The sequence below is a fragment of the Psammomys obesus genome, unplaced genomic scaffold (genome assembly GCF_907164565.1).
Source record: "Psammomys obesus unplaced genomic scaffold, mPsaObe1.curated_primary_1811, whole genome shotgun sequence".
In the NCBI taxonomy this organism is placed as follows: domain Eukaryota; kingdom Metazoa; phylum Chordata; class Mammalia; order Rodentia; family Muridae; genus Psammomys; species Psammomys obesus.
This window is the reverse complement of record NW_026592118.1, coordinates 33,279,039-33,290,334: the sequence shown is the minus strand read 5'-3', so window position 1 is coordinate 33,290,334 and position 11,296 is coordinate 33,279,039. Positions and strand designations below refer to the sequence as shown.

Sequence of the window (11,296 nt, the reverse complement as noted above, 5' to 3'; positions counted from 1 at the left end):
CTCCAGTTCTCACTCCTGCATGGCAGCACTTTTTCCTAGCCATTTAGCCCCTGCATTTTACAATTCTAAATTAATCTTGGAATTGGTAAGCTATTGTAGATGACTTATACTTCCCTGATGTCACTGAAGTCCATCTGAGAGTTCCTTTCTCCCTAACTGGACAAAGGACATTTTTAATTGGAATATTATATATACACAGTCAAACTTTCATTTGACTCAATCTTCTGAAAAAAATGTGCCTCAGTTTTGGTTTGCACAGACGTAGAATAATGGAAACCCATTTATTCCTGCTTAGACAAACTTGAAGTGCTTTCAGCTGTGCAATGTCAGATTCATCTCATATAGAATAGATTGGAGAGGATACTTGATGTCTTTTCCTAAATAGTTATGTTTAAACTAAACTAATAAACACACTTACATGTCTTAATTATAAAAAACAAAATATGTATAACTCTATGATACACACTATCATTTGAAATAAACCGAAAATCTTATTAGGTTAGAATTAAGTGGAAAATAATTTTTGCCTCTGGGGATTTTTAATTTATTCAGAATATTTATATAATTACCTAATAGTGAGCCCTTTGAGGTTGTTTTGTTGGAGATGATCTCTAACTCCAGACATATTTTTTTAACCAAATGTAAGAGGGTGTTGTAATTAATTTGCACACAAGAGGATTTTTTGTTGTTGTTATTTTTCTATTGCCTCATCAAGCTGCTTTTTTTTCTTTCTTTCTTTTTAAATCCATATTCCTCCCAGGGTGATTCATTGTCAGTTCGTACAGGCTTCCAAACACGTTGACTTTGGCTAAGCCTCATAAACATATAGCAAAAACTTTGATCCTACACGGGGAGCTAAGTAGTTTTGCTAACTCAGGAAAAGAATCATCTCAGAAAGTCCATTTCTGCCCAGAGTAGATGACACAGGCCATTCACTTGCATTGTCAAAAGCAGTGGCCAGCAACTTGTAATATGGTTTTTGCAGTCGCTACACTCATACCAACCCATGGAACTGTTTTCCGTGCAGCCATCATATAGAATATTGTTGAGCTATTACTTTAATAACTTATTATTAAACAATCTTAGTGCTCTATCTCAAAGAGAAATGTCTTGTCATTGAAAATAAAATGGTTGGTCAGCTCTACCTTCACAGAGCAAATGATTTAACCAGACTTGTGCTTGAGATCTGTGGAATTAGAAAAAAAAAAAAATGCTCTCACCACACACCTTTAATCCCAGCACTCAGGAGGCAGAGACAGAGGCAGAGGTGGATCTCAGAGTTTGAGACCACAGCCTGATGTGTAGAAAGAGTTCCAGAACAGCCAGGGCTACACAGAGAAACTTTATTTCACCAAAACAAAGACACGTACCTTCACTGAATTATGATCAATAAAGATGTAGCAGAAAACCTCCCTGCTAGCAGTTCTCACTGGACAAATACAGAAAAAGCAGTGGGCAAAACACTGAAAATAAGTATCAGCCAAAGAATAAGACTTTTAAAAGACAGATGTGCCCTGACATATATATTTAAGACTAAGACAGCCTTTCTTACATCAAGTGTTGCAATGGAACACCAGTTATATCATATCATGCAGTCGTTTATTCACTTAAATTATGCGCAAAAATGTAATAAAGTTTCCATATTTAAAAACAGAACCTTAGGCATCTTTTACGTGCATTAAAGTGAGTCTCACATCCAAAGCAAGGGATGCTCTAACCCATTCAAAGAGATCTCCAAATGGGGCAGAAAAAAAGGAAAAAAGAAAATAATGTTGCTATTAATTTATCTGACCTCTGGGGAAGGGGGTGGCTCAGCTGGTAGCCCAAGCCCTGAGTTAGATCGAAAGCAACACATACTATCCTTCTCTACATAAGCGAGTTCGAGGCCGGGCTGGGATACATGAATAAATAAAATGACAAGCTCCCACAAACCCACCTTCCACTACATTTGTCCTGTAGGCTCAGTGACACCATTTTGTTTTCTAGACTAGTGAAGGACCAGAAGCCTGCCTGGCCCCTCATTTAGACGGAAAGGGGAGCGTTCCTTCAGATTGCCTAGGAAAGAGCGTGTTTCTCCGTGTCTCCCAATCACCCAACGAATACGTAAGAAAGAAAGGGGAAAGCGTGGGGGAGGGGGAGAAAGGGGTTTATTGAACAAACCATGGCCAACCTGGTAGTGGGCCTTTGAGGTCTGGACTGCCCCAGAGTCTGGGCAAGTTTGCTGTAGGCTCGCTGCTCCTGGCGAACACTGGGTGGCGCTCGTGGTAAAGGCTTGCACTTCTTCAGGGCCTCCCCACCGAAGCCACCACCACACACCCTCTGCGAATTTCAGCTGCCCAAAGATGAAATTACAGGCTCCCTACGTGTCTCAGCGGGGAGCGCCTTGTTGGAGGAGTTTGATACCACGGGATTGCTTTCTCCACGGTCGGGTCAGCTGGGATTTGAGACGCACTGGCCTCGGTGTCAGATCCACCTCCACAGCACCAGCGAAAATGACTGTCCCGGCACGAGTGAACTCCAGAGTATGGGTCCAAAGTGCTGACCAGGCTCGCAGCTGGACCGGCAGCCCACGGGCCACAAGGGGTGTTTTGGGAAAATGACATGGGACTGTATATTGTGAGCAGACTCCAGGCTGTCTGCGGAGGCTGGCTGCATTTAAGGAAAGGTTGGAAGGCATCAAAGCTCACCTCAGAAAAGCAGTCAAGAAAGTTGACACTGGTGAAGTTCAAAGAGGCACCAAGATTTGCTGATTTCACCCAGAGCTGGACATGGTACAAGGGGCTCACCTTGATACAAAGGCCAGTGTTTCAGCACCCCGGGTTCTATGTTAAAGCCATTGCATCCTTTTTTTTTTCATCCCTACTCTTTTTTTGTCATTCATGAAAATTATGCATATATGTGTATGCAATATATATATATACACATGTATATATGTGTTAATATACACACACATGCAATCATATATATGTATATGCATATGTGTGCGTGTATATCTCAACTGAAAAGAGGAGACAGTGAGTAAATTTTAGCAAGATCTAGAACTATCTTACCACTATAAACTTGCCTTCAACCAGATCCCGAAATATGTCTGTAGTTTCCACTACTGGTCTCATTGAGAAGCTGTCTTTTCAGCAAGGTCCTGGTGAGGATGGCTGTGCTAACCTTATTTTCCTCCTGGTTATTACGTTTAAATCCCTATTAAATAGAATTGGGGGCAGTGGAGGGACCACCCATCTCTCTGCACCATTTCTTCTTTACCTGTAAACACTCTGACCAGCCGCAGGCATTGATTTGGAACAGAGATTTGTGCAATTGTGTGTGTGAGGTGACTCCATGGGCTAGGTGAGCACCTCCAGCGCAGACCAAGATCCCAATCCAGTAGGCTCAGCAGTGCGTTTGCCTCCTTGAAGACACTCATTGCCTAAATCTAGAGCCTGGAGAACCACATAAAAATCAGCTGCGTGGGATCAGAGCCAAGGGACAGCAGACACTCAATGCCCCTGCACCTCTGAGTCAGAAGGGACATTTAGAGATACCAAGGCTGCAGAAGAGGACGCCAGATGAAGAAAGGGGTGGCCCTGCCGAATGCTAGCTCCCTCACGTTCACAAAAGCTGAAGTTAGACAGCCAAGGAAAAGCGACAGTAGCTGTGGTTTTATGGGGCCCAGGAGGGCAAAGGCTGGAAGTCAATGCATAAGTTGCTGCTTCCAATTGGAACTCCAGATTCCTGAGGGACTGACATCCTGCTTCCAGTTCCCTGACAAAGGGTTTGAGGCCTCAGTAGCTCTGTAGACAAAATAAGGCCAAAGTAATATTAGACAAAACTGGGGCAGAATTTTTCCTTTCCACTGTCAGAGGGATATGAGGAGCCAAAAGATCCTGCCTGTAATATTCAGTGACACTCCCAGGTTTCTGGCAATGGACATACAAGAGAAAGAAAAAAGGAGGCCCAAAATAGGGTAAAACTCATGGAGTTGCATTTTTGAGGGGAGTGGAAATGGGGCATGAGGATTATGATACATTCCTAAGCCCCCAGCTCAGTCATAACTAGAGAAAAAGCACATGATGACAAAATAAACTTCTTTTGGTGGCCTGGGCCAAATGTATGACTCTTGAGCCCTGTTCTTTCTTTGTATGTAAAATGAGGTGTTCCATAGACAGGAAATAAAGGGTGAATGGTACAGGAACCCATTGAAATGGGGCTTGGTATGTACATAGGTGATGGAACCTGGAGAGTGTCTTCAGTGATCGTAATCCCACCTTCCAAGAAGATTTTGTTCCCTGTCTACTCTTTGTCTTCATATTCCATTTGGTCTGGGAACACTATAGGAGACACACAGGAACCAATTCACTTTTGCAGGAATCCAGCTACTGAACCAAGACACACTCCATTCTAGAAGCTTCCAAGTAGATGAGGGTATTGAACAAAAGTAGGGCTGCTCAGCTCTTGGGGAAAGCAAGCTAAGAGAGAGTTTAAGCAATGTCAAGTTATTCAGGAATAAGACACTGATTCTTAGCAGTCCTTGTAAAAACCCCAGTTGCAGGAACCCTGACACTGACAGCTAAATGGACATATATAGTCTTAAACATCTCACTCTATGGAGTTCTGAGAAATGTTCTGCAAAAGAGCTTGTTTTCCAATGTACACAACTTCAACACAAATTAGTTACAACTTGCTTCCCAACATCCCACTAAATAATACTGTTCTCCATTTATTCTCGCCTTTATCTAACACTCCCCCTTCTCCTCGATACTCTTCCCCACATCAGTGTTCAGTGGTACAGACTCCGTCGGTGGAAGGGCAGAGGACAGGTAGGTGTGCAGCAAGAAAAGAGCATCGTGGGCCGAATCTCTAAACGTCTACTTTTGAGACTGCTGATTGAAACACATTGCCTTCAAACAGCACAGAGCTGGGTTCTGAAGCTGCTTGGGCTGTCTCTGCTATTCACTAAAAACAGATCGACTGAGACCCTCCCTCCCCCAACAGGCAACAACACGTATTCTCTCTCTCTCTCTCTCTCTCTCTCTCTTCCCTCCCTTCCTCTCTCTTCTTTTCTCTCTTTCCCTCCCTTCATCCCTCCCTTTCTCTCTCTCTCTCTCTCTCTCACACAAACACACACAATCCTTGTGCGCCGCCCCCCCCCCCCCCCCCCACACACCCACCCTTTTTTTTTTTTTTTTTAAGCAATGCTTTGTTGTGCTAAAACTAGTTGGACGAGTTAGGGTGTTGCTCTGCTCCCGAGGCCTGGCCAATGGAACCCGATCCACCCCGCTGTGCGTAAGCGCGCAATTAAGGATTTAACCAAGGCTGTGCTGCGCCTCAGCCAGCAGTCAGCCTGCGGGAGACAGAGCCTCCGCGACTCCCAGCCTCCTCCTCCTCCCCGCCGCCGCAGCCTCCTCCTCTTCCTCCTCCTCCTCCCTCGCTCCCACAGCCATGTCTGCTTAGACCAGAGCAGCTCCGCCGCCAATTCAGGCAGCAGCGGCCGCCGCAGCCCAAGGAACAGCCACCGCCCGGGAGCTATGACAGGGGTGTTTGACAGAAGGGTCCCCAGCATCCGATCCGGCGACTTCCAAGCTCCGTTCCCGACGTCTGCCGCCATGCACCATCCGTCTCAGGAATCGCCAACTTTGCCCGAGTCGTCGGCCACCGATTCTGACTATTACAGTCCCGCGGGGGCTGCCCCGCACGGCTACTGCTCTCCTACCTCGGCTTCCTACGGCAAAGCGCTCAACCCCTACCAGTACCAGTACCACGGCGTCAACGGCTCCGCCGCCGGCTACCCGGCCAAGACCTACGCCGACTACGGCTACACCAGCCCCTACCACCAGTACGGCGGCGCCTACAACCGCGTCCCGAGCGCCGCCAGCCAGCCAGGTAGGCGCGCGGGGGCGGGAGGCAGGTACCCAGGGCATCGTCACCCCGCGGGCGCGAGGTGGGGTTGGCACATGAGGGCTACGCCGTCCGCACACAGGGAAGGGTGCTTCGCAGAAGGGGGCCCGGGACTGCAAACAGGAGAGCGTCTATGCGCACAGGCAATTTGGGGAGTTTTCCGTGGAGGAACCTTGAAAAGGTTTTAATGGGGTGTTGTCCCTCCGGCGCCCCTCGGGGGGTCCCTCTTTAGATAGATTCCCAACTTGCCGAGCCAGAAAGCCAGCTTGGCTGGAGAAAGGATGGGGTGGGTGGGGGGAGGTTGGGAGAGAAGGAATCAGGCAGCCCCGGTGGTGTTTGCGTAATAAAAGGAAAGTTAGCTGGAACCCTGGGTGAGCGTGCTGGGTTGGTGAGATCCAGTCTGGATTAGCCCGGGAAGCGCCCCGAGGCCTCGCCGAGCGGGTGCCGGCAGCGCACCGGGTGGCCTGCGGGCCGGAGGGCTGCAGCCCGCCGGAGAAGAGCGAGCAGGGAACTGCGGTTTATCCAAGGCATTTGCAAATACAAAAAAGCCTTTTAAAATAGCGGAGGGTTGCCGAGAGGTCACGCCGTTGGAGGGATTTTTCTCCCCCCCTCGCTCTCCCGGTAGACGCCTAGAATCTGTCTGCCTCCTCCTTCCTCGGCGGCCTCCCTTCTCCGTCTACTTTGAAACTTCCTCCGAGAGTGACAGTGGGGTAGTGAGTTGGGGCGGTAAAGGAGAGGCGCGAGGTCTCGGTGGAAGCATTTTACTGGTCGGTTTTGATCTCTCCTCACCCGCACATTAGTAAGGCTGCTAATATTAGCATCCACTCGGGCCGAGTGGACCACAGCCCTCCCTTAGCCTTCACACACTCTCTCCTCCTTTTTCCAGGTCCTAGTAGGGGGAAGGAGCCATGTGGCCGAGGGGCATGTTTGCAAAACACTCGTTCCCAGGCCCCCCAGCGGTGTACATTTACAACAGGGAGCGTTTCTTCCAGGCTGCCTCCCCTTTACTACGAAAATATCTTTCCTAAAGATCCCCTTTCAATACCACTCCGACTGAACTTTGGGGGTCTGTTCCTCTCGCTGTCTCTGTATTCGCGCAGAAGGGGAAGATTTTTTTTTTTTTTTTTTTTTTGGCCAAGAACATATTAAGTCTGTTTGTAAAAGAAACCAGACACATCTGTGCCCTCGCAGATCTGCAGTGAGATTGTGGGGGCTGCATAATCGCCTCTCTGTCTGCCGCGGCCCCGCTGTCGTGAAGGAACATAGCTTGCTTGTAGGTCTTTGAACTTTGGAGACCTTGGCTAGCGTCTTCCCTGCCCCAGCGTCTAGCCTCTGCGGGCGCCCTAACAGACGCCGACAGAAGCGGGGTCATGGCCCAGGGCCTCCTCTCTTGACGCCCTGGGAGTGGTGTGGCTCTTCGCGTCCCAGAAACTCACGGGGTGAAGGCAGGGAGGGGAGAGAGAATGGGAGAAGGAAGCCTCGCTGAAGGGTCCCATCCCTCAAGCGAAGAAGCAGCCGCGGTGTACAAAGCGCCCCTGGCACGTAGGAGCCACCAATCTGGGACTCGCCGGCTCTTCTACGTATGATTTCATTGGGGTCTGAAAAGCCAAGGTGGTGATGTCGGGAAAGAGAGAGGTGACTACTTATTTAAAGACAAACAAAAGCTCAGTGATTTAACACCCGCCCCCCTCCCCGTGCAAAAGAGCCATTGTCTGCCCGGAAGCTCTAACCTGGTCTGTTTTGATTATTTAGAGAAAGAAGTGGCGGAGCCAGAGGTGAGGATGGTGAATGGTAAACCAAAGAAAGTTCGTAAACCCAGGACTATTTATTCCAGCTTTCAGCTGGCCGCGTTACAGAGAAGGTTTCAGAAGACTCAGTACCTCGCCTTGCCAGAACGCGCCGAGTTGGCCGCCTCTCTGGGACTGACGCAAACACAGGTAAATCCGGCCGCCGCCGGGGACGGCCCCGCCTCGCGGGCCAGCCAGCCAGCGAGCCAGCCAGCCGAGCAGGGCTGCTCGGGTCGGTCCCGGCTGGCTGGAGCCCGTTCTCCAGCGCTCTGCGGAAACCTTCGGTTAGATAGACAGCAGCCCCTGCAGCCTTCCCCGGACGGGCCAGGCCTGCTGTTAGCGACACGTGGCTGCGGGCGCGGGATCCGTCGTGTGTCACAAGTCCCCCCCCCCCCTGTCGTGTCCCCCCCCCCCCGCCAGCCCTGCTTTAGCCACCAAGGGCTGGGAATCAATGTTTTCGGGGGAGATGTGGATCCCTCTCGCGTTCTTGAGAAACGTCTTCACAGCGAGAAGCTTGCCAGGTTCTGCCGGTCTGGTGGTGGTCTCCGGCCAGGCGAAGGCCTGGCTCTTGTCCCCGTCCTGTCCCCTGGGGCTGCTGGGAGCTGCAGCAGCCCGAGGGGCGTGAGGTGGGGGGCGCTGTTGTACGAGGAAACCGTCCTGGATGGCCGTCCCCCCCCCTCCCCTCCCACCCTCACCTGCTGGGGCCTGGAGTAAAGAGCGCGCAGAGCTTCAGTCTGGCCTCCCAGCGCCGAGGGAACTGTAGAGAGCTGAGCAGGAGCTTGGGGACGCTCCCATTCCTTGGCACACTGCGCCTTCAGCCTGGCCCACGCCCCTTCCCTCTCCCCCGAGGGGCTCTGGCCTTCCAGCAAGAGTATGTGGCCTCCCGTTGCACTCGTGCCCAGGCCCACACATGCCACCAGGTCTAGAGCTAATAAACGACACAGCCTTTGGGGTCTCACCCAGGCTGAAGCCCGTGCGGGCTGAGCTGGCCAGGGCTCCCTCAGTGGACTCCGCTCCTCGCGTCTAGCAAAGACCTAAGCTGCAGTCTCCTGGCGACAGGCGACCAGCGGCTGGGAGATACCTGGGCAGGGTAGTCTAGAGGCCAAAAAGGCCTTCGTTCAAGGCCCAGGGGAAGGCGCGGGCAACCTCTGAGTGTCCCGGTAACGTGTGCCTTTGTTCCCCCACCCAGGTGAAAATCTGGTTTCAGAACAAAAGATCCAAGATCAAGAAGATCATGAAAAACGGGGAGATGCCCCCGGAGCACAGTCCCAGCTCCAGCGACCCTATGGCGTGTAACTCGCCCCAGTCACCAGCGGTGTGGGAGCCCCAGGGCTCCTCCCGCTCTCTCAGCCACCACCCCCATGCCCACCCTCCGACCTCCAACCAGTCCCCCGCGTCCAGCTACCTGGAGAACTCGGCTTCCTGGTACCCAAGCGCAGCCAGCTCCATCAATTCCCACCTGCCTCCGCCGGGCTCCTTGCAGCACCCGCTGGCACTGCCCTCCGGGACGCTCTATTAGGCGGGGCTGCTCTCTCCGGCTCCTTTTGGGGACTACAGTGTTTTGCTGTTTTAGAAATCAGAAAGAAAGGAATTCGTGCGGGGATGTTTGGAGAATGGAAACAAAAAAGATTCATGTGTAAAGCTTTTTTTTTTTTTTTTTTTTTTTTTTTTTTTGCATGTAAGTTATTGCGTTTCAAAAGACCCCGCCCCCTTTTTTACGAAAAGAACCTTTTTTTGCGCAACTGTGGACACTATCAATGGTGCCTTGAAATCTATGACCTCAACTTTTCAAAAGACTTTTTTCAATGTTATTTTAACCGTGTAAATAAGTGTAGATAGAGGAATTAAACTGTATATTCTGGATAAATAAAATTATTTCGACCATGAAAACGGTTCCTTTTTGGCCCCTTGATAACTGGCTAGTGGGGTTATATGCACACTATTAAGAACAGACAAGTTCTCCAGAAATCCAACAATGCAAAACAGAAGTCAGGAGCTGCGTGGTTACAGAAGTGTGTTTGTGTTGGACGCTGTGTTTTATGTATCTGTCTGCACATGTGGCCTGTTTATAGTACTGTCATGTTTGGGGTGTTTTCACTCCTAACCACAAAACCATTTAAATGATATTAAATATAACTCCCAATTGTTTCGGGTAGAAAGGAATATTGAAATTAAGTACCTTTCTCCTGCTGCGTGTGAGGAAGAAGGCAGCAGAGAAATCCCTGCATACCCTGGAATTCTAAGCTTAACGTGATTCTGGTGGGAATCCCCTCCCCCACCGGCATGTGTATCGCAATTAGGCAAATTACGGTCCTTTTGAAAGGAGCTTCCCAAGATGTGAAAGGAAAAGAAAAGAAAATCTGCTCCCATTTCTATTGTTTTTTTTCTATTATATTTCTATTTTCTAATATATTTTCCATATATTTCTATTACATTTTTTTTCAAAAATATGAAATGTTTGTGGCATAGTAAGCGATAGCTTAAGCCCTGGACTCCTAATGATTTTAAGTTTGACCAGGTCCTTTTAGTCAAGAAAATACCTTAGGGATTGAGAACAATGGTGAAGCCGAAGCACTAAGGCTAAACAAGGAACATGGGGTACGGAGCATTCCTTTAAAAGAAGAAGAGGAGGAGGAAGAAGAGGAGAAGGGGGGTGAGGCTCTGTATTGATTTCATTTCATCTGAGATAATGTTCTTAATATAATTGTCTTTCACCGCCGTTAGTACTTCATGGTTCTTTCTGAAGCAGCCCCCATCCCCCATCTGCTTTAATAGAAAGCAGTGGCGACACTAGCTCTACGTCGTAGGAAATGGGATGTTTGCTGGGATTTCTTTGTGCAGCCATCTTTTAAGGCAGGCATGTAGGGGTTGCAGCTACCTGGCCCTTGACTTGTCCTTTCCTTACTCCTTTGCATATAGATACCTGGACTGTGCCCAGAACTACAGCCTGGGTCCAGAGCTATGCTCCCAGGCCTGAACTACAGGCATCTTTGTACCTGGCTGTCCTTTAGTCCACCTAAGTCTATTTCCTTATGACACCATAGAAATATGCAATGTTGGAAATTATTAGATTTATGGGAAGTGTTCCACAGCTAGGAAGTCAGACACAATAAATGTAACAAAATGAGCCCTCTTGGGGAGGGAGGATTAGAACGTAAAAACTGTATCCTGTCATCTGAGGGTGTCAGAGAGGACCCTTCCAGCCCTGAGAACTGAAAAGGCAAGCTGTGTGCCCTTGGGCCACTTAACAGTCAGTCTCTGTCTCCTCCCTTCCTACTAAACTGCTGTCTCCGTTTCTTCTCTTTTCTTTTTGCTTTTCCTTTCTTTCCACAGGTGATAGCAAGATCACCAGTTCGGACTTTGGGGGTGGCCAAAGTACACTTCCAGGCAGCCTGGGCTATTGAACCCTGGGTAAACAGGCGTACACCTCCAATTTTCCTCCCTGCCCTCACTCTACTCCATCTGTGGCTGGTGGAGATGTTAGGGGAGGCCCCGGCCCCATTTTGCTTATCGCAGTGACACGGAGTGGACTGAGGAAAAGAGATGGAGGTGTCTGATTTTTTTTTCTTTGTTTCTTTGTTCCTTTCTCCCTTTCTTTGCAAAGATTTCGGTGACTTTCC

At 49.3% G+C, this 11,296-nt stretch overlaps 1 protein-coding gene across 1 annotated transcript; it reads left to right on the top strand.

Annotated features, from left to right (window-relative positions):
* The first annotated feature begins 5,345 nt into the window (after window positions 1-5,345).
* Window positions 5,346-9,554, top strand: Dlx5 (distal-less homeobox 5). Its single transcript, XM_055612819.1, has 3 exons — window positions 5,346-5,874; window positions 7,642-7,826; window positions 8,866-9,554. The coding sequence occupies exons 1-3, from the start codon at window positions 5,520-5,522 to the stop codon at window positions 9,193-9,195; spliced, it is 870 nt and encodes a 289-aa protein (XP_055468794.1). The 5' UTR covers window positions 5,346-5,519; the 3' UTR covers window positions 9,196-9,554.
* The last annotated feature ends 1,742 nt before the right edge of the window (window positions 9,555-11,296 follow it).